Source organism: Sander lucioperca, chromosome 14 (assembly GCF_008315115.2).
Source record: "Sander lucioperca isolate FBNREF2018 chromosome 14, SLUC_FBN_1.2, whole genome shotgun sequence".
NCBI classification, from domain to species: domain Eukaryota; kingdom Metazoa; phylum Chordata; class Actinopteri; order Perciformes; family Percidae; genus Sander; species Sander lucioperca.
In genome coordinates, this window is record NC_050186.1 from 25,514,192 (window position 1) to 25,542,114 (window position 27,923).

General features: G+C 40.7%; 1 protein-coding gene across 4 annotated transcripts in view; it reads right to left on the bottom strand.

Annotated features, from left to right (window-relative positions):
* Positions 1–27,923, bottom strand: part of whrna (whirlin a) — a 217,923-nt gene that overhangs the window by 96,903 nt on the left and 93,097 nt on the right. For all 4 annotated transcript variants that reach the window (XM_035991422.1, XM_035991421.1, XM_035991420.1 and 1 more), the window contains exons 2-3: positions 17,308–17,526; positions 7,397–7,522 (exon numbers count right to left, since the gene is read on the bottom strand). In XM_035991422.1, the coding sequence (XP_035847315.1) occupies positions 7,397–7,522; positions 17,308–17,526 (345 nt within the window). The remainder of the gene's footprint in view (positions 1–7,396; positions 7,523–17,307; positions 17,527–27,923) is intronic.

Below are 27,923 nucleotides of genomic sequence, written 5' to 3' on the forward strand. Positions count from 1 at the left end.
AAAGAGGGACATACCTCCGCGTTTTGCGCTTTTACACTCAGTGGCACCGTGACGAATGCCAGGGATGCCTGTTTCATTACAGCGGCCGTGTTTCTTTTTTACAAATAATGTGTTATCATACTTCCATAAGAAGCTGCTGCTCACTTTGTGTAAAGTATGCACAATGCGTATTCTCCATTTTAGCTGTGATCGACCTCGCGGTCTGTTAAGGAAGGCCGTGAACGCGCATCCATCCAAATTACTTCATCCTGGCTCGACCTAGTTGCTCCTCCTCAGCCCGGCTCGGCCTTCGTGAAATACACCTAGCCAGGATGCACAGATTAAACTAGGTCAAGCCTCGCTTTATCGGTTATCCTGGATTTATAAATTCTACTTTTGTGCAATACCCCCCAGATGTCCTTGTGAATGCCAGTAATGCTTTTCCAGCCACAAAGATGCTGAAAAAGAGAACATTTTGTGTTCATGCTTTGATTTAATCAGGGCCTTTTGATACCAACTCCAAATCTTCATCAGAAAGAGAGAGAGAGAGAGAGAGAGAGAGAGAGAGAGAGAGATACACTCAGAGCAAACAGCTGTCGGCAAGCCTGTAAGAATATATAAATAACATTATTTCTCCGTGTGCCATGTAAATATATCCCAAATATGATCAAAAACGGGATAAGCCTCATAACCGTAACGTTCTTGTCCGAGAGAGGCAGCGGACGGAGGGCTGCGAGGCTCGGGGATTTGGTGGTGCTCCCGTGGGTGCTGTGCCCCTATATGCCCAAATAATATGTTGTTAGGAGTGGGACGTGTTGCTGCCAGATATCTGTGGTCTGGATGTGTCCAGTGATACACCTTGGACACAACGGCGTGTTACCACATCAGAGGATTTCCCCCTCTAATCAACAGGGCCGTCATAGAGACATGAGCAAAAAAAAGGCTACGAATCATTGTTTTTATTAAAAATCGTTTAGATGACACAAAACCATGGATGTATTATCTAGCGTATTGACCACACGAAACATTGCACTGCAGGCTCTCTTTCTCTCTCGCCTCATCCGCTCCTCGCCCATATACCCATCCAATTATAATGACCTCATCCACATTGTCCAAATCATTTAAATATTGAGCCATGGCATTGATCATCTTTTAGTTAACAACATAAACCTCTAATTTCTGTAGCCTACTCCAAAACAACTCCCAGAACGGCTTTTACCCGACTCACATTCCGTACTCAACACCGCTGTCTTCAGGCGAGAAGTCACCTTGTGAGATCGATGTTGTTGTCAGACACTTTTAATTACAATCTCAGCCTTTCAGTGGCAAACAAAAAAAATCACTTTTAGTGGTGAAAAAAAAAAAAACGTATGTTACATTGCAGCTTGGCCCGTCATTGCGATCTTGCTCAATACTGGACCAATTTCAAAGATTTTTGGTCACAAACAGATTTTTTGTATTTTTTTAGTCAAATCTGAATCTGCAACGTAACCAGTAACATTTCTCTGTCATGTAAATGTAGCTCTGATGTTTTCCTCTGAAGTACACAGTTACTTAGTAGTATACAGTTGGTTTGCATATTTGTAAGCGCTTTGGGGGCCTTCTGTAAGTTATTTTGGGGTACAATGAGTTAAAATAATAACAATAAGGCAGTTGCTTACCTTGCCTAATGGTCAAGTCTACTCTGGGTGTTTTTTTCCCGTGAACGAGTATACGAGTCTGTATTTCACTGGTGTTACTGACCGTAACTGGCCGTGACTTGGGTATGTGATGCAACTATGTTATGACAGGTGTATTGCTCAGGACCTAAGGAAGCGCTGTGTCGAGTGTGTGAAATGGTTTGGATGGGCTGTTGGGAGGGAGGTGAAAGCAGTAATACCGGAAGCCAAGTAATTGGCCCGTTCCAAACAGGCACGGTTTCAACACACACTGCACTAGTTTTCTAATGTTTACAGCACATATTTTCATGATCTTGCCTTGGGAACTAACAATGCCAGAAACACCAGTAACCGTGCTGCTGATGTCAACAGGGAGGGTGGTATTGAATAATAAGCTCTTAGGGAGATTTGATTTATTCGCCAGGATGATCTGCTTTATGATGACACTAGGTTTAGTATTTGTGTGCCTCGCCCATTTCCTGGCTACCTGAGTGAGCATGTGCGCACGGACACACTGCAAACTGTGCCTGAATGTGTGAGATTTTATGGCTGTGCTATCTCTCTCTCTTCCTCGACCTCCCACTCACTCTGTCGAGGCATTTGGCCCTGCAGGTAAAGCCAGGTGTCTACTGGAGCATCACTCTAGTCTAAACCAACGAAAAGGGCTAAAACACATTGCAACAGGCAGGAAAATGTGCTTTATTTAGATCTATGTTTCTTACACTGAACCCAAGTACACATGTGTTTGTTTGAACTGGAAGCTCTGCTGCCTTGTATTGATTCCAGTATGTCCAAATGACAAAATCCCACTTCAAATACTAAGCTGCCAGCCACCAAAAAGTGGGGCACAAAAAAGACATTTCTTTCCAAAACACATTCCTCAAAATGCACACCACAGCACAGCACAAGAGGCAGCGTTAAGTAGTTCATACATATGAAATAAAGAACTTGAGGGGGTGAAAGCAGAAACCTAAAAAAAGAAAGAATATCACAGGATATTAAAGCCTTTTTCCATCTCCTGTCTTTCCTTTTCTTTTTAATAAGAAGCCTTTCTCGTTGCTAACAGCACTCCACATCAAGTTGCTATGCTGAGTGTGTGTGCCTGTGTGGGCTCGCTAATAGGTGTCTCTGTAATTGGCTGGTTGACAAGCTGATCACTAACAGGCGTGAGATGAAGGGCTCAGGGGAGAAGACGTCCATCCTCTCTCTCCTTCTGTTGCCATGTCACCGTGACAAACACACATCTGTAAACAAAACCAACCAAGGCCGTGCACTTGGATGGATACTTCACTACCTGAAAATAAATAGAGTAATGTGTAGCCAGTTTATCTCTGGTATGGTACATCTGCCCTGCATTTTTTTACTATATATATATACATACACTATACATTTGATGTGTCAGACCCACAGAGAGTCAGTATAAAGTAAATGAGGTAACTGCAATTACTGCTGCTGCACTTATAGGCCATTTGTACAATAGGATGTGAGAGAGAGAGAGACAGAAAGAGAGACTGACAGAAAGAGAGACAATGGGAGAGTGCGAAAATGGAGACAGTGGAGCCGTGATACAAAAAATGTTTTTGGTCATGAAGCCTAATGTAACTCTACAATTCTCTGGTTTATCAGGGATTATTTATGAACGTCACTGCAGACTGGAGTCTCTATTAACAGTGACAAACAGAGCGACGGCTGAGTCATATGAACGAGTAAATCTACTAAATGTAGATCTGCGTTATATACGCTAGTCTCTAGGGGTGGAACGGTACATGTATTCGTATTGAACCGAAACGGTACGGGCGTCTCGGTTCGGTACATGAATTTACACAGAGAATACACGGTATAAAAATAAATAAAACTTGCGTGCAAATGAATTAATGTAATGTGGAACTACTGTTACATACGCGTTTCTTAGGGACACCTAATATGTAGCCCCGCCTTAGCTCTGAAGCTCCCAAGCTCCGCCTACATCATGTTGAGTCGGTCCCTTCTTATAGGCTATAGCCGGCTATAGCCTACTGTCTATGGTCGGTCCAGTGAGTCCACCGAATCAAACTAGTCCCTTCCATATACAACCAAACACGGATGTACTGTAGCTGTATCCCTTCTTGCCTCGACCACAAATGGCTTCCAGGCCCATTTGCTTCGCTGTTTGCTCCGCTGTTGGCGCCGCTTTTAGCTACGCCGTTAGCTGTTAGCTCCGCCGTTAGCTTTTAACTCCGTCGTTAGCTGTTAGCTCCGCCGTTAGCTGCTAGCTCCGCTGTTAGCGTGTGAAGCTAACGCCACAATTCGCCAACTGCTCTGTGTAACCGAATCTGCTCTTTTAACATCCCTGCTCTGTGCATTCACATATGAGAGCAGCGCTTGTCTCCCATATCACACTAGCCTACTAGCTGACTGTCTTATTTTGTCCTAAAAGTTCCAGATGGAGACTGGAGATGATGTGGGGCAGCCTACTTATTGTTTACTGTTTAGCCTACATCTTACTTTATACACTTCAGGCTGTTGCAGCTAGCTCAGGGGAGAGACTGGATGATACTAGGTGGTACAGCCTGAGACATGCACAATAAAAAAAATTGCCTTCTGCATTTTTGTTATGCTTTTCCCTCCATTGTAGCGAACCGTGATGTCTGAACCGAGGTATGAACCAAACCGTGACTTCAGTGTACCGTTCCACCCCTACTAGTCTCCTGTATGAAGTGGCTGAATTATCTCTCTTTTATTCTACTTCGTTTAAGAATGCTTGATTCTGATTGGCTGGGAGGAGGGCATTAACCCGGCAGGTTGCCCGCTGATTGAGCACAGCGTCATCAAATAGTAGATCAATACGCCGCTTGTATTTTTTTTCTATCACTCTTAAATTTCAAACATGAGGTCCATTGTAAAAATAAACCTTGTTTAAAAAAAGTTTCTAAAATGTGTCGGAAATCTATCGGAGGGTCAGTCGATACATAGTTTCGCAAGCGAGATACAATGTAGCAACTACGTTATTAAACTAACGTTAGTGATCAGATGCAGCCTTGTGTGGTTGCTATAGAAACGTTAGCTACAGTTGAGCTAACATTCACCGTAGTTCTAAACATTACAGTGTTATAAAAATGGACAAATTCATTGTCAATTTTAATATATTTGGAGGAGGGAAGACATTTGAGGACTGGTTAAAGAGCGACGAGGACGACGGAATGACAAAAGAAAAAGACAAGGTCCAGGGTACCTGTTTCCGAGATCTGGCAGATGAGGAGCTGCGTACAATTGAAGACAGGGCCCTTGAATCAAACACGAAAAAGGCAACTGCCTTTGCTATCAAGGTTTTCATCAAGTGGAAGAGCCACCACAAGGATAGACTGACAGTGACAACTGACCCGGACTGTGGTTGCTATAGAAACTAATTAGCTACAGCTGAGCTAACATTATTCACCGTAGTTCTAAAGGGGACTACTTTTTGAGGGAGATGAACTCAAAACAGAGTATACATTTAATAAGCATGCAATATGAATAAGAAAAAGCATAATTATTAAAGTATTTGAATTGTTTTATTATGTTGGCAAGCAAGAAGTAGAATAAACGGATAATCACCTCAAGGCAGGGCAATAAACAGTTTGATATGCCCGGCTTGTGGAAGGTTACCGTCCTCGACTTCGAAGCCGGGCATGTCAAACTGTTTATTGCCCTGCCTCTCGGTGCCCAACTTAAAAGACATGTAGTCACAGCACATTGTGTCCAAATAACAGCATATGTTACTTTCTAATTTGTTCACACACCATAAAGCAATTACGTTTGACAGCCCATATGGTGAAGAAGAAGGGAAATAGCAGTTTGACAGAAAATTGCCCAAAGAAGTAAGAAACAGGAATTCTTAAAGCAAAGAAAGTGGCACATTGGAATAACTCTTCCTGTGTTGTCATATCACTGAGTACGTTTACATGCACATTAATATTCCACTATTATTCCGAATATGACAATATTCCAAGCTTGATTCAGGTCATGTAGACAGCATATTCTGTTAAGATATATTCCATATTTAGCATTTTCCGATTAAGACATGTGGGATATGACGGTATTATTTGGGTTATAGAAGCATTCTTTGGACATGTATGAAGTGCATTCGGAATATGCGTCTCAAGTGGTTTTTTTACCGCAGTTTGCAACAGTTTACGGCTTACGGTCAGCTCTGTGTGTTGCTATGGTTGTTGTAAACAAACCAACCAGCCAACAGTTCAAGTGAGTCCGGCTGCTGATGCATGCTCAAAAGAAAAGAAACACAGCTACTTTTAAACATTATGAAAGACTTGGATATCAACAAGTTTTTGGATATGCACAAACCTTTTCAAGAAGCTGGTTGAAGGAATGAAGGAGGGACGCTGTGTTCGCACGGTCCAACAAGTCCGCCACTGGTGGAAAACTTTGAAAAGACCCCGTTTTGCACGGCTGCATGTAAACGGGAATATTAGTGGACTAGTCACTTTCATTAGCCCTGTAAACAGCTTAGTCGGAATATTGTCTTTTTAAGGGCAAAGAAATGGATTATTATGTGCATGTAGTCACTGTGACAAAAAGTGTTTTAAAGGAAATGTCCCCACTGGTTAGAGATGCCTGCATTCTAGACAGAGCCAACAGAAGACGTGCCACCGGTTATAGATCTAATCATAAATGAGCCCTGATGCTGACACAGCCTGATCCCTGGTGGCTTTTCTGCACTTTTAATGTCTTTTAAGTCTGGACCTGACCCTGTGCTCTGACATCCCTGTAAGGACAGTAGGTGAAAAGGAATGTCTTTCCTCTCAGGGAATAAATGCTTTAATAAAATCAAACTTTACTAGTTACTTATAGTAAGTACAAAAGGTTACATTTTCTGAAAACAATTCACGCTGAATTAGCAAAAGTCCCTTTCTTACTGCTTATAACTTGCTATTAATTTGTTGCTGTTAGAAGTATTACAGGTTGTTAATGTACAGAGCTTAAACGATGACTTGATTAATTGACTCAGTTGATTGACAGAAAAGTGATTGACAGATATTTTGATAATTGATTTATTAAAAATGCCAAAATTCACAGGTTCTGTTCTGGTTCCAAATGTGAATATTTGCTGGTTTTCCTTTGGTCAGACAATCAAGACATTCGAAAATGTCATCTTGAACTCTTTGGAAACACATTTTTCTGACTCATATTTAGATAAACCATACGTGTATTAGGCACCCAAAATTGTGTGAGGAGCATAGACTGTATTAAATGTGGCCGTAGTCTCCATGATGTCACCTATAGGTTTATGAAGAGCCAAAATAAAACTCAAAATGGACGGCTCCCAGTGGCTCCAGCCACCGCCATCTTGGCAGTGCCTGACGTCAGCTAATCCAAAAATGGGCAGTTGTCATGAACAGGTTACTTGGCTAGAGAGTCAAAACAGTTTTCAAGCTGTAATTGTGTTTAGTTCTGCTGAAAAGTTGGGAATTTCAACTTGGGGGTCTATGGGGATTGACTCCCTTTTGGAGCCAGGCAGCCTCATTTTTCAGGAGGAATATTGTGCAAAAAGGCCTCACAAAAGGAAGAATAACAAGCTAAATATGAGTTTATGAGTTTTATGAGTTATAGTGTGCATTTCCCTGCAAGCTCACCTACAAAGACCAAAGCATGGCAATGCTAATCTAAAATATCATAGGTTTCACATGTTAGAATCTAACATGTGAAACCAGTGAGCGATAGTTAGATCAAAGTGAGACAGTGTGTGTGTGAGACAGAAAGTGAAAGATAGATTGAAGTCATACCTTGAGTCCTCCACATTCTGCTGCTGAGCCCTGGTCCACCCCGGTGATGTAAATACCCAGAGCATATTCTGCTCCCCCCCGGATCATCAGACCCAGAGACCGGCCGTCATCCAGAACCAAATTGACCTAATAAAGACAGACAGAGAAACCCAAAGATGACAGAAGCAGGGGTTAAATATGTAAAAACGGTGTAAACCAGACACTGTATTAAAAAACAACATTTTTAATTTCACAGGCTCCCAGACTTGCACATACTCGCACACTGAAATGGAGTTGTGAAACACAATGCATAAAAGAAATGACAGCCCTGCTTTGAGCTGGCAGAAAATAAAGAGTTCCAGGAGCTACTTAGTGGTAGATGTGGTGACTCAGAGCCAGTAATGAGGAGGCTGAATCTGTTCTGGTTGGAGGAATGACTGTTTGATTTGGTCAATCAGTTTGTTTACAAGGCTCATCCGTGTCAATCCCCCTGATTAGCAGAGCAGACAATATCTGACACTGTTTGAATTCAAATAATCAACCAACCATAATAACCATAATCCACCAATCGGAAATATTGGCCGACAACAAGATGCGTCTGCTGTAGCACCCAATTAAAAACACTGCTGCAGGGAGCTAATGATTACCTACAGGATGTACATGACTGTGCCAAAATGACTACTACTACAAACCCCAATTCCAATGAAGTTGGGACGATGTGTAAAATGTAAATAAAAACAGAATACAATGATTTGCAAATCCTTTTCAACCTATATTCAATTGAATACACTACAAAGACAATATATTTAATGTTTAAACTGATAAACTTTATTGTTTTTTTGCAAATAATCACTTTGAATTGATGCCTGCAACATGTTCCAAAAAGCTGGGACAGGGGCAACAAAAGACTGGGAAAGTTGAGGAATGCTCAAAAAACACCTGTTTGGAACATTCCACAGGTGAACAGGTTAATTGGTCATGATTGGGTATAAAAGGAGCATCCCCAAAAGGCTCAGTCGTTCACAAGCAAGGATGGGGCGAGGCTCACCACTTTGTGAACAACTGCGTGAGGAAATAGTCCAACAGTTTAAGAACAACGTTTCTCAACGTACAATTGCAAGAAATTTAGGGATTTCATCATCTACAGTCTATAATATCATCAAAAGATCCAGAGAATCTGGGGAAATCTCTGCACGTAAGCAGCAAGGCCGAAAACCATCACTGAATGCCCGTGACCTTCGATCCCTCAGGCAGCAATGCATTAAACTCCGACATTATTATATAAAAGGATATTACCACGTGGGCTCAGGAACACTTCAGAAAACCACTGTCAGTTAACACAGTTCGTCGCTACATCTACAAGTGCAAGTTAAAACTCTACCATGCAAAGCGAAAGCCATTTATCAACAACACCCAGAAACGCCGCCTGAGCTCATCTGAGATGGACTGACGCAAAGTGGAAAAGTGTGCTGTGGTCTAACGAGTCCACATTTCAAATTGTTTTTGGAAATCATGGACGTCATGCACACCATCCAGATTGTTATCAGCGCAAAGTTTAAAAGCCAGCATCTGTGATGGTATGGTGGTGTGTTAGTGCCCATGGCATGGGTAACTTACACATATGTGAAGGCACCATTAATGCTGAAAGGTACATACAGGTTTTGGAGCAACATATGCTGCCATCCAAGCAAAGTCTCTTTCAGGGACATCCCTGCTAATTTCAGCAAGATGATGCTAAGCCACATTCTGACGTGTTACAACAGCGTGGCTTCGTAGTAAAAGAGTGCGGGTACTAGACTGGCCTGCCTGCAGTCCAGACCTGTCTCCCATTGAAAATGTGGGGCGCATTATGAAGTGCAAAATATGACAACAGAGACCCCGGACTGTTGAGCAACTGAAGTCGTACATCAAGCAAGAATGGGAAATAATTCCACCTACAAAGCTTCAACAATCAGTATCTTCAGTTCCCAAACACTAAGAGTGTTGTTAAAACGAAAGGTGATAAAACAAAGTGGTAAACATGCCCCTGTCCCAGTTTTTTGGAACGTGTTGCAGGCATCAAATTCAAAATGAGTAAATATTTGCAAAAAAACAACAATAAAGTTTATCAGTTTGAACATTAAATATATTGTCTTTGTAGTGTATTGAATTGAATATAGGTTGAAAAGGATTTGCAAATTATGGTATTCATTATGGTTTTTATTTACATTTTACACAACGTCCCAACTTCACTGGAATTGGGTTTTGTATATTTTAACATGGAAAGCTCTCTTCAGAGGAAAATGAATTCACTTGTTTAATATTTAACCTTTTCAAACAACTCTTAAATTAAATGACATCATTATAATAAATGATGTATGTAGACAACAAATTATACCTGTAATAAAGCAAAACAAAGTTCTGTGCTGCCAAATTTGCAAAATTTAAAAGAAAGGTCAACTTCAGTTTTTGAAAAGGTAAATATTTATGTTAACATTTGTGTTATTGCTGAAACTATCACTGCAACTGGATTACCTGAAGTCTAAGTGGAATCAATGTCTTAAGATGCTAAAAGAGGCTAAAAAACAACTTACATTCAGAAGGAAGCTGGAGGACACACATACACTGCTGTAATGTTCCTTTAACATTTACATCCAAACTGTTTCCCTTCTCTGAGTATATACACGTGTTTCAGACAGTGCTAGGGCAGATGAACAAGAACTCAGTTATCAGGAAGAAGCTTCTTACTGCTGATCCATCTAATCAAACCTAACTTATCAAAGTAAAATGTGTTGCAGAGTGGACCTGATCCATCTCACTGGGTGAGTCCGACAAGCAGGAGGTAGAACCAGAGGAACTGCACATGTAAAGATATAACTATATTACGCTCCTAGCGGCTGGCCCTGCCTTGATGTATGAAAGCCTTTGAAAGACTTTGGCATGGGCCTATTGGCTTTCTGTTCCGGAGGCTAGAGGGTTTGATGAAGGGTTCATTTGTCTGCAAAAGTGCTTTATTCTAACCCACTGGCAGTGACTCCATGAAGTATAATCTGCTCTTCTTTGTTTTATGCCTCTGGGTCATCTCATTAACAGTGTCCCTTAACTCTACTTTACTTTGGCCCTTGAGCCTTTAGCTCACTTATCTAATCTGCTAATGTCAGAGCCATTTTTGTTCATGGCACCAACATTACATGCTGATGATTTCCAAATGTTTACCTAAGATTTCTCGACCACCTGAACCACACATTTTTAAATATTAATTTCAGGTTCCATCCGAATTTTAACACTTGAAAAGAACTTCAGCTTTTACCCTCTCAACTGCACCGATACACACACTGAAGCAATGAACAACACTTCTTAACATTAACAGGCCATGCCTACACAACCTTAAAGGGATAGTTTGGATTATTTGAAGTGGGGTTGTTTAAGGTACTTATCCAGTCAGTGTATTATCTACAGTAGATAACGCTCGGCACGCCCCACCCCCCCAGTCTGGAGAAGCCGGCAGGAGGACTGACACGTAAGATACTGAAAAATAAGCTTTGGTGTTTTAAAGTTGTATTCACCAAAGTCACACAATAGCACAAACTAACTAACCAATGGAGGCAGCGCTAGACCAGCAACTCCCATGTTCTGCAAGGTTAAATTACTGTTTTTTTATAACAGCTATATTCCCCGTTGGAAATGGCTGTCTGATGGCAAGGTTAGGCTTTCAAAATTTTCTAAATAAAGTACTACTTTTGAAATCTTTGTGCTCCCTCTATCTTTTACTATTGGCTACTTGGATAAATCCAACTCAGCATTTTTAAAATATATTTATTTGGAAGGCAAAAGGACCACATTAAAAGCTATTTTTTCATTCTTTGGGTTGCCTGGTCTCCTTGGGTAATAATGCTTGTATAACCTCAACCCTGTATGCACGATCAAGTTATAGACATCGTTTTTTCCTTTCTTTTTTCAGGACAACCTGGGCAATCAGAATATGTACAGTATGCTTCAGGCATGTCATATGAATGTATACATTGTTATGGGACTGTAAAGACAAAAGAAAAAACTAAGTGGAAATTGAATTTCACAGAAATATATTGAAATCACACAGAGAACAATAATGGATAAGACTTTTGGCTTTTGAAAATTGTTCTCCCAAGTCTTAAAAATCAGGGGGAACAGAAATGTACACTGTAACTAACACAAATATAAAACTATTTATATCAGACGTCGACTCCAGTTTAAGAGAGGTTCAGCGGTGGCTTAGCTGTACCAAACCTTAAATTGTACATTTTCCTCCATCTGAATGAGGCCCTTGATAACTTGGTTTGATCCTGTAGCTGTCTCTTGCCAAGATTGAGTGGTGGAGTAGTAGTAGCAGATCAGTAGCACCTTGGCAACTATATTATGACACATATCAAATATCTCTATTAAACAATGTCAGTTTCAGGTGGTAGAGCGGTCGCCTACCAATTGGAAGGTTGGTGGTTCGATCCCTGGCCCTTCAGTCCTATGTCGAAGTGTCCTTGGGCAAGACACTGAACCCCCAATTGCTCCCGATGCTGCGCCATCGGTGTGTGAATGTGTGTGAATGTTTATCTGATGAGCAGGTGGCACCTTGTACGGCAGCCTCGGCCAGTATGAATGTGTGTGAATGGTGAATGGTTCCAGTACTATGTTAAAGCGCTTTGAGTAGTTGTTAAGACTAGAAAAGCACTATATAAATGCAGTCCATTTACATTTACATTTCATTCCTATTATTTTCCCGCCAGTGTTAGGTTTGTCATCTGGCATGGAAATCTTACTTTTTTAAATTCTAAACATATGGTGCTGCAGCTCTTCTTTTGTAATAACAACTGCCTGCTTATTGGAGGTAAGCCAACCACCGTTGCTCAGTGAGAATATGGAGGCATGAATGCTCTCAGTGACATTTACGCAGGTTATGGTTTTAATTACCAGACTCATCCTTCTTTTATTGGCAGCACATAGCAGCTCTTGAGGCTCATAGCTTTTTCTGGCATCAGCTGTTCTCATGGAATCACTTCAACACACTCACTCTCTCTAAAAGGAGTCCCAGTGGTCTGCTGTCTTTGTTTTGTAAGCAATGGAATCTGAGGCGGCAATCATGGAGCCAGTGTTTGGGACAGAGAAGTGCATATAATCAAAGAATTATATTACACGTTATGAGTAAGTTAGCACTGTGTGCATGAACTGCATCAGACAACTATACCTGTTTTTAGGCCTTTGTTTATTTTAATTTTTTTAGGACAGCTAAGACTTGAAAGGGGAGAGAGAGGGGGAATGACATGCAGCAAAGGGCCGCTGGTCGGAACCCAACCCGCGACTGCTGCGTCTAGGACAGAGTCTCTGCATATAGGCGCGCCCTCTACCAGGTGAGCTACCCAGGTGCCCATAACTATACCTATTTTAAATCTTGATGACATATCTTTGAATGTACTTAAACATCAGAAATGAATATCCCTTTCTTTTTTAAAGAGCAAAGAAGCTATACTATGATGACTGGATTAATATTTTCCAAACGTAATAAGCAAGGCACTAACTACAGCGTGTATTAATAGAGCTGAAGCAGTTAGGATTCATGTGTGGCTCTCAGCTACTGAAAAATTTAAAGTTGTAGTGTAATAAATCTTTTAAACATTTCGGACAGTTTCTTCCCCGCAGGCTGTAAGGTGGTGACAGGATAGACGTTCATAGGACTGAAGGTCCAATTACAGTTATTGAGTTTTTCAATTCTTCTTTAGTGCCCATCATCTTTTGTCATTAATTAATTCACTTTTACTCTTCCTGACTTCCATCAAAGTCGTCCTGGTCACATAGATTGGAATCAGATAATAATGTGATTTAGGGCGCTTTCACACCTATAGTTCGGAGGATTTGGTGCGATTCGGGAGTAAAGTTGCAATATTGTTGCATTGTTCATTTGGTTCGGTTTGCTTTCACACTGCACTTTGTCAAACGTACCAAACGCTGTAAAGACACGTCACACAAGCGAGATGGTCGCTTGTTTATTGGCCAGAATATCCGAAAATTATCGACACTTCTGGTCTCAGAAATAATAGAGCAACACCAAACTTATTACGTCTTGGGTTTTCTGGTTCTGCTCTAGTGTTTCTAATATTTTAGAAGAAGGCGAACAATGAGAGCAGCTGACAGACAGCGAGTAAAGAATGGAGAGATGATGATGTCACACAGACGACCAGCGATGTATGGTCAGAACAGCCTATGGATCTGAAAGTTATCATCCCTTTAATCATATACAAGTCCCTAAATTGTGTGCAAGATTGAAATTGCAGGCTAGTTAATGCATTGTTTTTGGTTCACTTCCTGTATTTGGGTTTGATCGCATTCTCACCTGAAGTGAACCGAACTCTAGTTCACTTGGAAGCCAACCGAGACCCCCGTTTTCAAGCAAACCAGAGATTGATTGTTTGATCCGAACCAGAGTTTGGATGAGCTGTCACACCAGCCCAAACCAACCGGCCTATCAGACCAAACGCTCCAGGGTTCGTTTTAAACGGACCAAACGAGGTAGGTGTAAAATCAACCTTAGTGACCATTCAACCTACCTAAACTCTTTAACAGCCATTACAAATGGGCATTGCAAATATAATCAAGGCCTGATTCTGCAAATGCACGACCTATTTGTTGTCTCAAATAGATTGAGACAATCTGATGAGTGTGAGGAGTCACAGTGTGACAAGTTTAGTAGAGATGAGTTTAGGGTCCAAAGACACAGAGACGCACAGCAAACAGGCCTTCATTAGCAGAGTGAAAGAAACCGTTCATAACTCGGCTGAATGTAAACAGAGAGGTTATTATCCTCGTCTCAGTCTGAAGGTTGGTTCACAGCATGACGCCTGGTACAGAAGCAGAACTCCATGCCTTTAGAGGATGGTATGATTTTTAACATATGTTTATGGTGTTTATGATTTTTGGAACCAACACAGATTATTTTGCTTCCTTTAGATCAACGTAATTTAGCTTGCCTTTTTACATTCATTATGAATATTTGATTTAATATTTTTTATATCATTGACTTTCAGAGTTTTAAAGAAATTATAGAAATGATCCGTGCAACTAATGTATTCATAGTACAAACCAAAACTGTTAAAAGGATGCATGTTTGGAACAAATTATTGCCATGGCAACCTATAAAATATTTAAAATGATTTATCATCATCATAGAGTTCCGGGGGACATGTTATATTAATGCTCATATTTAATCAGGGCTCCAGACTTACTTTTTACACTAGGAGCACAGTGGCCCCCAACTGAAAATTTTAGGGGCGCAACCAGAAAATTTAGGGGCACACACCGTAAATCAACATGCTAACCAAATATTCACATTTCTACTAATTTCCACTGTATTACTAATAAATACTTTCATAATAGATGCAGAAATTACAATGTGCTGTTTCAAATTCAGTGTCACTTTTGAAGATGCAACATAGAAGGTTAATCGACAGCACCATCGTCATGAAAAACAAAACAAAATATATATATATATATATATATATATATATATATATATATATATATATATATATATATACCAGCTCTAGTCTACAATTACAATGAATTCAACTTAAAATTAAACATGCATTGTTTAGGCTACTACTGAACCAATATTGGTACCGATACCTGAAATTTGGTTCCGTTACCCAACGGTACCTTTTTTTGGTACTTTCCCTCTATAATTACAAAACAATTATTTCAGTTGTAAAAATTATTGTCAAGCCTATTTATCCTATGTACTTAGAACGTTATGTTATTTTATTAATTAAACAAAATCCTCCTCCTCCCACACCCATCCCTACAACCTATTAAATTGAATAATCATTAATTTCTTACTCACTGTAACTTTCATTCTTGTATTTGTATATTCTTTTTTAGCCTGTTTTATTTTCATGACCGTTTTTAACGGCTCTTTAATGTTTCATGTAAAGCACTTTGAATTGCCTTGTTGCTGAAAGGTGCTGTAGAAATAAAGTTGCCTTGCCTTACAACCTCAGCCTGTCAGTCATTCACCAGGGCACAGAAACCACTGTTGTGCCTGCTTAGGAAGTGAAACGTCAACAGCACCGTGACCGCTTTCGGCTCTCCATTAATATCATATCGCAGCAAACGCTGTCTGCGTGAAGTTTTGAAAAACTGTAACCACACTTGAAACCACTTTATCGGCATTTCCATGGCTCACTGTGACTTCAACAAAACTGCAGAGCTGACATAGTTTGCACCGTCCGCAGCTATGCGTGTGTGTGCGTTTGTGTCAGAGCTCCTCTCTCTGTCTATTTTCAGAGAGGACAGATAAGCTTGAGCTTATGCGCTCTCAGGTACCAAAATTTTGACATTTAACGTGTAAAAAAGGGGGCAAATTTACTGGTCGCACATGTGCGACTGGATGTAAAATTCAGTCGCACACTCTCAAATTTTGGTCGCAAAATGCGACCATTTGGTCGCAGTCTGGAGCCCTGTTAATGCTTATAATGCCCATATGTAATGCTGTCTTTTTTAAAGGTACAATATGTAACTTTTCTGCATTAAAATGTCTAAAAACCATACCTATGTTATATATATATGAGTTGTGTAGTTACACTATCCCAGATGTTTCCACCAAATGGTAAACCCAGAAAAATCTGTTATTTTATTTTCAGACACGTCACGTTTCATTTAGTCCCCCGTCAGAAGTCGTAGCTACGTCTCCGGTGTTTGTACCGAAAATCTCCTCCCTGCCGAATTTCACCCCCCTTCACGTTTAGCTGTCTTTACGGTTAGCTAAGTAGCTAAATTAACCCGACAACAGGTGGGTTAAGCACCAAAACGAATAGTTAAGATAACAGAAAAGTGAAGGGGGAGATCTGGCAGCTGAGACATGTTCTCAAGCTGCTGACAACAGCAATTGAACGTGCTCGCCATCGCAGAGATTTCCCCTGCAATCCCCACCCACACCTGTCTCTCAGCCTTGTTGAGTAGCTAGCTAGCGTTACAACAAACCCCGTCCGCCGGTAAAATCCAAAAGGTGACATTGGCATGTGAAATATACTGTGATAGTGTGGTAAAACCTGCTAACGTTAGCCACTAATGTTAGCTTGCTGGCTCACTAGCTAACTGGTCAGCTAGCTACCAATACAGATTGAATCAAGAAAAACATAATTATGTTGGGGAAACTGCAGCTATTTTATTAGCATGACATGAATAAACGTTACTAAACTTAACGTGAATAAACTTGAATGGGTAAACTCGTCCGTGAACAGATGCATTTTAATCAACGATAGTGTTTAGCAGTAAAAACTCCCATAATTCCATGCAACTTCCCAACGTCGTCAAACGTCTGTTTACCATCCATTGTTTTGGTTGAGAGACCCCTAGCAGCAGAAAGTTACATATTGTACGTTTAAACTTTATCCTTGCACTGCTATAGTTTTTATATTACCATGTTTACATTATTCTCTTATATTGTCCATATTTAATGCTGGTCTCTACACTTTATCCTTGCACTATTGGACCTATTTGCACTACCACCATGACACACACTCTCATACTGAATCACAGGGTCAGTTCCTGCCCTGTCACTGCAAGCGTCTCATGCTTATACATCCCTTAGTACATTCATGTGGATTTTTTATTTTTTATTTTGTATTTTTTATTTTATTGTCCATGCTATTCATGTGGATTTGCTTTTTTATCATCCTGTTTGTGATGTATGTGAATGTTGTGTGTGATGTCTGGGACCTTGAATTTCCCCTTGGGGATCAATAAAGTATCTATCTATCTATCTATCTATCTATCTATCTATTCAGAACATGAATATTTTACTTTCCCCCCTGATAGTTATTTCTTTTGAAGGTACAACTGAGATTTGTGTACAACAGAAAAAGGTAGACAATGGAAACAGCTTCATTATTCCAGAGCTCTGGTGTTTCATTTCCGGTGTAAAGCCTCACCTTCTTCTCGTCTCCCTCCTGCAGTAGCTGCATGTTGCTGCGTCGCTGGCTGTCTGTTCTCCTCAGGGTGGCGCTCCGGTGCTCAGTCAGGTCAGGAGGGGGGGACACACTCCGACCCTGAGGATCAACCCAGGTGTAAACATGGTTGGTGACGTAGCCGCCGGGAATCCGTCCGACTGAACGCACAGAGAGGCAAAGCTTTTTACTGCCCTTCAGCACCTGAGGAGAGGAGAGGAGAGAGTGAATACAGGCCACGTTATAAACACAAGTCAAACTTATTATTTTATATTGCACTAAAGTTATGATAAAATAACATACATTTATAATTTATAATAAGTAAACATAAGTCATAATGTCAATGTTTTTTAACAGTAAAATAACTTAACTAAAGTTGAATTAACTATCAATTCACCATTTATTTGATGGTTATTATAAAGTGTTACCCAAACATTTGTATTTCTCAGAACATACATGAGTGCAAGTCCACACTTCAATCAATTTAATAGGATTTTGTAAGGCCAGGGCTGGACTGGCCATATGGCATACCAGGCATTTACCCGGTGGGCCGATGCACTTTTGGGCCGAATCGCCGATATAATTTATAGCCCTTTTTTTGGCCCATTGGTTAATTTTCTTTATTGGCACTGGCCTGAACCAATCAAATCCAGGAACCCCCTTCCACATTCCCGGCCCTGAGACACGAGCTGTAATAGTTATATGCTAATGCTGGAAGTTTAGCATCCACGTTAAAATGGACAAACAACCACCAAAGCGCAAGGGAGGTGCAGAGAAATTACGGGAGAAAAAGATTAAGAATCTACAGGCGGATTGCTTCAAAATGTGCTAAAATTTCTGACATGTTTGGGGCGTAGTACTTAGCTGCTTCAACATCAGCATTACCTGAAGTAGAGGAAGGAGGAGAGGTGGCTGGCTATACAGAGAAGCAAACAACATCATGACAGGGAAGAAGCCAAGGAGGAGGAGGAGGAGGAGAGTGACCACGACAGGGCCAGGGGAGCGAGTGAGGAAAAGATGGAAGAGAGAGTAGATGATAACGTGGTAAGGAGTAGGCACATTAACAGGGACTCTCAGGAAGGGAGGGAGGCTGTGTGTGTGTGTGTGTGTGTGTGTGTGTGTGTGTGTGTGTGTGTGTACACGCGTTATGTGCGCCTCACGTCATAACGACAACAAGCAGTTAAAGTTAGTGGCTGTCAGGTAACCTAACTGCTTAAGCTTGCATTGAAAATGCTAGCAGTTGGCCTGTTGGGTAGCTGAAAAGTCTGTGATCTATACATCCTGTTCTACTAGGCTCATGTATACAATGTATACAGCTGTCTCTCTACACTGCCCAGACATTTAAGCTAAATTAATTATACCTTAACTTAGCGGACATTCCTCTGTGTTTCTCACTCTTTTAAAAGGTTATCTTGTTAGAGTAAATCTTTCTTGTTCATTGGTGTGGGCCAAGGCAACATTTTGACTGACTTTACTGACAATACATACTTGTATACTTAAATGTTATTAAATAATTTGAAATTATACTTTAGACTCTTCGTCTTTGGCAATTACTTGCACTTGACTATGGACATTGTGTACTCTATGGCCTCCAGGTCGTCTATCAAAAGTGAGTACGCTGCTTCTCTTGTATTGGTGCTCTTTTCCAGGGCATATACTACTCTCAGCTTTATTGTAGCTTTTGGGAAGGGTTATGGTTATGGTTATTGTATTTAGCAGACACTTTTGTCCAATGGGACAAAATATGACTCTTATAATAGTTAAAATTAACAGTAAACTGTTTTTAAAAGTTGCTAAGCCATAGAAAAACATGCATGGTACAAACGCTGTGTGAGGTTATGGCATATAAAGTACGACACATCACTACATTTGGGATGGAAATTAAAGATTATAGAGAAGCAACCACTTTTTCGCAGAGCTACTGACTTCAAAAAACCCAAATGACCAAACACCCTTCCACAGACACACACAACAAACACATTTCTAACACATTCCTACTGAGAATTGCTGTCGGCTGTGCCTCATTGCCTTCTGATAGCTTCTTGTACGTGCAATCCCTCTGCAGATCAATGAATTCCCATGTGCCCGGTGGTCTGGAGAAATCAGACTGAACAGAGTTGAAGCCCTAATCAAACACTCCCTGTGCACCACAAACACAAAGAGGACCTCAGCTTTCATTTCAGACTAGAAATGATCACAAACACTGATATTACTCCAGCACTCCGAAAAGTCTCAGCATGAAAAGGTTTCATATACACTACTCACAAAAAGTCAGGGATATTCAGCTTTCGGGTGAAACTTCAGGATGGACGCCCATTGGCCACATCCCACACTGATGACCGTTTCATCGTGAACAGTGACCTGCGGAACCGGGTGATGAATGCCACTCAACTCCAGGCACATTTAAAGGGATACTTCACCGATTTAGCATTAAGCTTTGTATCAGTAAAAACCTGGTAGTATTTTCGAATGACCGTGCTTCCCTCCCTCATGTCCCCCTGAGATGAGAGATCTCTGTATTGTGGGTCTGGAAAAAAATCTTCCGATGACGTAAAACGATTTTTTTGCGTCATCGGAAGAATGGACTACAGCCAGTAGTAGGAGCTACTTCCGCATGTTTTCAACCCACCCATAGGGGGTTGGACTGTCTTTACACAAAGCTTTCCGATGCAAAACGAGCGCCATCTTGAATCTTTGCTAAACTGGCTTCTCAGCAAAAAACTTTTACAACATTTATGTGCAATCAAACTACCGCACATGTATACCACCGTACATATGCAGGAAAATATGCAGGAAATTTTATTACAGACAGAATCTGCGGCGGAGTGGGACAAAAAAAAATCTACCGGGAAATTTCATAGACCACCGGCCCTCGGGGGGGCGGGGGAGAGATGAATGTTCAGAAATAAGACGTTGCCGCAGCGGCTGGAACAGGCAATCATGGGGGGACATCCGCAGCGGTGAAACCGAACGGTATCTGCTCATTAGACAACAAACTGGACTACATCCAACTTCAACGAAACTCTCAACGCGAGTTCTGAGACTGCTGTGTTTTTTTGGTTGTGGAAACATGGCTGAACAACAGTGTACCGGACTATCCAGCCTGCTGCTCTGTTGCCGGGTAAGACTAGTGGAGGTGGGCTGTGTTAACACGGACTGGTGCAGAAATGAGCTGTTTGTATCCAACTAACTGCTAACTGCTGGTGGAGCTTGTGACTGTTAAATGCCGACCATTCTACATTCCACGCAAATTTACGGCTGTGTTTATACTCCCATCAAGCGCTAATGCTAGTATGCGTTAGCTAAACTTTACGGAGCCTATAATGTGTGTGCACTAAATGTAGCCTGTTTCGTATGTCGTTTTTATATAATGTCGTTTTTATATATTTTAAATGTGTAACACCACTTGAGCCACGGTGAAACGTTGTTTCGTGTATATGGTTGAAATGACAATAAAGCACGCTTGAGTTGAGTTGAATGCCTCACTGTCTGTTTGTAAACAGTAGGCGTGGCTTGGGAGTGGAGTCTAAAGCAGTGAAGCAAGTGCATTCTGGGATTTGGTGTCTTTCATCCATATGAGCCAAAAACACATTTTCTGGCTTATCATGGCCTAGAAGTCATCAATTTCTATAATTATTTTCACATTTCTACTACATAAGTGACCCAATTTAAAGATATATTCGTCTTTCCAACGGTGAAATATCCCTTTAAGGGAGGTGAGAGGCACCCAAGTGTCATGTCAGACCATTCAAAACCGTTTACATCAGCGTGGTCTGTGTAGTAGACGACCTGCAAGGGTAAGTGACCACACCACCAGGCACAGGCGTCATCGTCTTGCATGGCCCAGGGAGCATTTACGCTGGACGAGGGACCAGTGGGCCTCAGTGCCGTTCTCTGATGAAAGTCGATTCACGTTGAGCAGAAATGATGGCCACCAACGATGTTGGAGAGCGCTATGAATCAGCCACTGTTGTCACCAGACAACCCTTTGGTGGTGGTGGTGTTACAGTGTGGGCAGGTGTGTCTAGTCAATACAGAACTGCCCTACACTTTCTGAATGGTACAGTGACAAGCCCATACTACCTGAATAACATCATTAATCCAGTCATTGTGCCCCTGCATGAACAACACAGTCCATCTTCATGGACGACAATGCTCCAGCTCATCGAGATCGCATCATTAGGGAACGGCTGCTGGAGACTGGGGGACCTCAGTGTCCAACACGAATTTCTCCTTGGGGAGACTAATACAGATACTTTGACTTTGAAATGGAGTGGCCTGCACTTTCTCCAGACCTGAATCCCATAGAAAACCTGTGGGATCAGCTGAGTCGCTGTGTTGAGACCTGTAATTCTGTACTGCAGAACCTCAATGCCCTTCAAGAAGAGTGGGATGCCATGCCTCAGCAGACAATAACTCGACTTGTGGACAGCATGAGACGTTGTTGTCAAGTTGTAATTGATGCTCAAGGGCACATGACAAGTTATTGAGACATTGACATTTTTTGTTGCGGGTATATACCCACTGCTGTTGTTGGCTTTTGTTTCAATACATTTTTTTTTTGAGATGAGGAAATCACCATTGCATGCTTCTACTTAAATGCCTTACTTTCATGATATGATACCACTGTAGCTTGAACTTTTTACATTTTCCATAAATTTCACCCGAAAGCCAGATATCCCTAACTTTTTGTGAGTAGCATATATATTGCTATCGTTCATGTGTGTTAAATACTATAGACAAATCCAATCATTCATCCAATGTCAGGTACTGACCAAGAAAGTGGGTCACATCACTCCAGTTGTGAGGTCTTCATACTGGCTTCCTGTCTCTCAAATAATTGATTTTGATATACTATTGGTGGTTCATAAACCACAGAATGGTTTATTTCTGCTGCTACATATTGAACCATCCAGACCTCTCAGGTCATCTGGGACAGGTCTGCTTTCTGTCCCCAGAGTCAGAACTAAACATGGAGAAGCAGCGTTCAGTTTCTATGCACCACATATCTGAAAAAAAAATCCCAGAAAACTGCAGGCCCGCTGCTACTCTGTTCTTTTAATCAGGGCTGAAGACTTCTTTTTATGATGCCTTTTTCAAATCACCTAATGGTTAATTTCTTACACTGCACTTATATTCTTGTATCTTATTCTATTTTAGCTGTTTTTATGTGAATGCTTTCTATTGTTTTAAACTGCTTTTTCATTTTTCAAATTGCCTTGTCGCTGAAATGTGCTATACAAATAATGCTGCCTTGCTATGGTGGATTCATTGTTCAACCATTTCTATTTCTGCTTCACACCCTAAATATATAATATTGGCCCTCTTCCTCCTCCTGATAAAGCTGTGGTAGGCAGCTGGGGTGTGAATCTTCACTGGTCTCATGATTCGATTCAATTACGATTACCCTTTCAACGATTCAAATTGATATTATGATGCGTCACCTCCTCACTATTATTGTGTGAATGCTGTATTGTTATCTGGTTCTTCATTCTTCAACCTCTTTGGTCGCCTCTAACTTCTTCACTTTTATTACTTTTCTGTTTTTAAGGATTACTTTTTTATGTTATCAATAAAACCCATGATACCTCCAGAAGCCATTTCTGCTTCAGCGTGTGAGCTTGGTTAAAAGGACTTCACAAAGTAGCTCTGTGTTCTGTAACCAAAACAAAGTCCCTCCATTCTCTTCTTCATTGAACCTCAAATAACGATAACCCTAACATTAATCTCACCTTATCTGTCTTCTTCCGACAATACTTACAAGGAACTGCTAAATGCTCCTATTAACATATGCTGCAAGCAACAACTGGAATTATTACTTGTCAGAGTGCTGCAGAATGCAGAGGATGCCAGTCTCCTTGAGCACAACAATCCGGCTAAATCAATTTCACAATCCTGATTTGTGCTGAGAGATAACTTCAATTGTGAGGCAACAAAACCCTGTCAGCACTGAAGATCGCTGGACCAAAATGTCTGTCATTACTTCCTCTATCTTTCACCTCCACCCCTCCTTAAGGCAGCATCAATGCAGAGGTGGAGATAAAAGTTTCTAACAGATAAGTTCAGCAACACATGAGCTGCTGAACATGAACACTGAGAGAGAGAGAGAGAGAGAGAGATATGCCCTGAGATGCTAATGCACAGTAGCCCTACACTGCAGGAAACCCTCCACAAGCTGTTCAACCTTGTTCTGGAACCTGGTTATTTCCCTGAGATCTGGTACCATGGACTCATCACCCCTATTTTCAGAAATGGCGACAGATTGGACCCTAACAATTACAGAGGCATTTGTGTGAACAGTAGTCTGGGGAAGGTTTTCTGCAGTATTATTAATGCCAGAATACTGTTCTTCCTTACCAAGCACAATGTCTTAAGTAAAAATCGAATTGGCTTTTACTGAAATATCTTAAGTCAGACCACATTTACACTCTGCACACCCTTATTATAAACTACACCAAAATTAAAAATGGGAAAATATTTGTATGTTTTATAGACTTTAAAAAAGCACTTGACTCAATATGGCATGATGGGCACAGCATGGCTAGCAGCTAAATATGTCTTCTCCTGCCACAATATAAGGCAAAATAAATAGAGAATTGTATATATTATCATTTTTATTTTTCTATTCTTTTATTTGTATTCTTTTTTTTATATTATTGTTTCAACGTACCCTTTCAGGGACATGCACAGAATTAGTTTAGTATCTGCATTTATATCAATTATCCTGTTTACTTGTATTATCAGATTTATTTACTCCTTGTCGTTGTTTATATGTTTGTTCTTATGCTTTGTCAACACAGATGTATTTTTTGTCATGCCAATAAAGCAACATGAAATTTAAATTTAAATTGAGAGAGAGAGAGAGACAGAAGGGGGAGAGAGAGAGAGAGAGAGAGAGAGAGAACTACAAGTACAGCTGGGCGATATGGAGATAATCAAATTCACGATAGTTTTGACCAAATACATCGATGTCAATATTGCCGCAATATTGTACAGTTAACTTTTGATGCTTTCACAAAAAATGTATACAATGACATTTTAAATAAATAATCATCAATAATGCGGATATAATGACTAAGTGGGTAAAGGCAAATAAGAGAACAGCTAAAACAGTCTGGTAAGTTCAGAAAATTACATCACTTTAATGCAGCCTTTAAAACCATAAAAAAGACAACACTTGTGTCATAACGCGAACAACCAATTTTAAGACGATATCTAGCCTCATATATCGATGACGATGTAATATAGATATATTGCCCAGCCCTAACTACAAGACAGACAAGTACTTGCATACAAAAAAGGCACAGAACCACAAACAGCATGAAGGAAAATTGCCTGTCTTCTTGATTTTATTATTGTGTCAAATTTTTGACAGTGTTGACGTCAAAGGCTTTCTCCTTGATTTGAACAATGCACATCACCAGCCCATGACATGTTGCACATCCGTCTGAGCCGTCAGATATCACCAGGGGGGCCTGGGATTCAAAATGCAATCAGGATCACACCAAAAGGATGCCAGGAGGAGGATCACACATAAAGGAAACATTTAAATTAAATACTTTAAAAGGAACACACCGACTTATTGGGACTTTGTCTTATTCACCGTATCCCCCAGAGTTAGATAAGTCCATACATACCCTTCTCATCTCCATGTTTGTTGTAACTGTCTGACGCCCCCACCGCTAGCCTCGCTTAGCACAGATCCTGGAGGTAACCGGCTCCAACTAGCCTACTGCTCCCAATAAGTGACAAAATAACACCAACATTTTGTGTGTACAAATAACAAGGTCACATGAGACGCAGCCATCTTCTAACCGTATATAAACTGGGAACTATATTCTCAGAAAGGCGAAGCACTGCTACTTCTGCTCCTTGGACGGATTGATTTACTTGCAGCACCTGAAGTCCTGTGGTGAGGAGCAGAAGTAGCAGTGCTTCGCCTTTCTGAGAATATAGTTTGATTTTTTTCGATTTCATTTATTTTTGGATTTGATAAAACAACATAATCCAAAGGATAGCATGTTAAAGTGTAAACACTTATTTTCAACATGTTCCTTGGTGTTAAAACATGCAACACATCACCAAGACCTATTTCAGGTCAAAGACAACAACATATAATACAGATCATACAAGATTTAAAAGCATTCCAAAATCAGAGAATCATAAATGACATAAAATAATCAGTCTACTCTAATTAAACAATATTAGCTACTCTATTCCATAAAAAAAGCCTTAACCTTGTGTCTAAAAGCCCCTCTGGTATTTCCACTTTTGAGGGAAAGCGGCAGATTATTCCACAATGTTATACCTGTATAAAAAAAGAACTTCTAGCTGCATTCCCAGTTTGTATACGGTTAGAAGATGGCGCTGTCTCATGTGACCTTGTTATTTGTACACGCTGTGACTATACAAATCACAACATGTAAATAGGAAAATGTTGGCGTTATTTTGTCACTTATTGGGAGCAGTAGACTAGTTGGAGCCGGTTACCTCCAGGATCTGGGCTAAGCTAGGCTAGCGGTGGGGGCGTCAGACAGAGTTACAACACGCACGGAGATGAGAAGGGTATGTATGGACTTATCTAACTCTGGGGGATACAGTGAATAAGCTAAAGTCCCAATAAGTCGGCGTGTTCCTTTAATAGTTTAGTTGGTTATATTGTTCCAAAGTCACAATTAGACTTTGATCAACACTTGATTTCTCTGTTAGCACAAACCAGTATACAGATTTCTTGTATACTACCCATATAACTTGTGGTATGTAATACACTGTAGACTACTGTTATGGAACTTGGACATTTTTTTGGGATGATATCACAGCAGAAGAACCTTTACAACTTGCACTACAAAACTCGTTACTTTTGTTAATTATTTTTTAATTTGGTGATTGTTTGAGCTAGGGATGCACGATATATTGGCAATCATATCGCTATCGGCCGATGTTAGTCATTTTTTTAAACATCCTCATCGGTCCAATGAGCAAAACTGGCCCATCAATGATTATTTCCGTCTAGCTGCCACTGTGCGTGTCACAGGGCGGCGCTGGTGTGTGTTTTTTTTTGGCCACGCAGAGTTTGAGTGACGCAGTACAGGATTTACATGCTGAAGACAAAGCAATGTCGGTGAAAAAAGATGATGTGAATTGCAGAATGCAATACTTGCAAGCTTGAAATAATGCAAGGAGGACGCAGTGTCAAATCCTTCAACACCACCAATTTGATCACTCATATAAAGAACCGCAATCCAGAAGTTCACAAACATTGTTTGTGCGATAGCCAGTGGGTGTTGGAGAGAGAGAGAAAGAGAGAGAGAGAAATAAAAAGAGAGGGAGGTGTGTTTGTAGGTGAGTATGACGTTAGCAATAACGTTATAGCTGTGAATGTTGCAGTACAGTCTGAGTACAGTGTATCTGTCGGTTAATAAATGCTACAACTCCTCAAGACCCAAGCTAAGATCCTGTGTCTTGCTTGCTGGCTGCTGGTTAACCCTTGTGTTTTTTTTTCGACGCCTTTTTTTCACAGTTTGTTTTTGGTTTTTCCAACGTTTTACATTTTTTAATTTTTTTTCTACACATTTTCAGCGCTTATTTCTACGTCCCATATTTTCTGATATAAAAATAAAATTTAAAACGGGTCAATGTGACCCGAAGTTATCACAAGGGTTAAACAAAGTGAAGGGGGGATTAGCAGGCACAGAGTTAGTGACAACTTTAGCTCAGGCTCACTAACTTAAGGTGGGCTGGCTTTAAGGTGGCCCAGCTATTCTCATTTCAGTGACAACCCGCTCTTAAGTTTTGCTTTAGTGATGTCTCCCTCGCCAACCCACAGAAAACCCTGATTAATCATAAAACCTTGTCAGGATATTTGGTTTTATGATCCATAGTTATTGATTTATGATCCAAACTATTTTTACAGATGTGAGTTAAAGGTGCTCTAAACGATGTCACGCGTTTTTTAGGCTACAACATTTTTTGTCACATATAGCAAACATCTCCTCACTATCCGCTAGCTGCCTGTCCCCTGAACACACTGTAAAAACCGCAGTCTCTGTAGACAGCCCAGGCTCCACAAACGGAAACAAAAAACAAACTGTGCCAACCTGCACCACCAAACATAAACAGCGTTCCAGCCAATAACCGACAAGAAGGATTTGGGGGTGGGGGTTGGGGGGTTAGTGCGCGGAAGGGAGGGGGAGGGGACGGGATGAGGAGGAGGGAGGGAGGGAGGGAGGGGCGAGCTAGCCTCCGTTTTGTTTAACAATACTTTGAACATCAACAAGAAGTGACGTCACCCAACATCGCACCTTTAAACTGGACTTTCATTAAGTAATACACTTGCTACAAGTTATAAAAGTAGCCTTAAACTAACACTCTTAATTACTTGTGTTTTTCATGGTGGCCCTGTATCTCATTGAGAGGAAACAATGTGGTAAATCTATAATCCATGGGCTTTTCCAAATGTTTTTTCAAATAAAGAAAGATTACTTTTTCACATTCAGTGTTTACACGTTTTTCAGTACAACATATAATTGTCATAGAAATTATGACTGTTAAATGGTTTAAATTGACTGCCAGATCATATCGACATTGGTAAAAATTGGTTA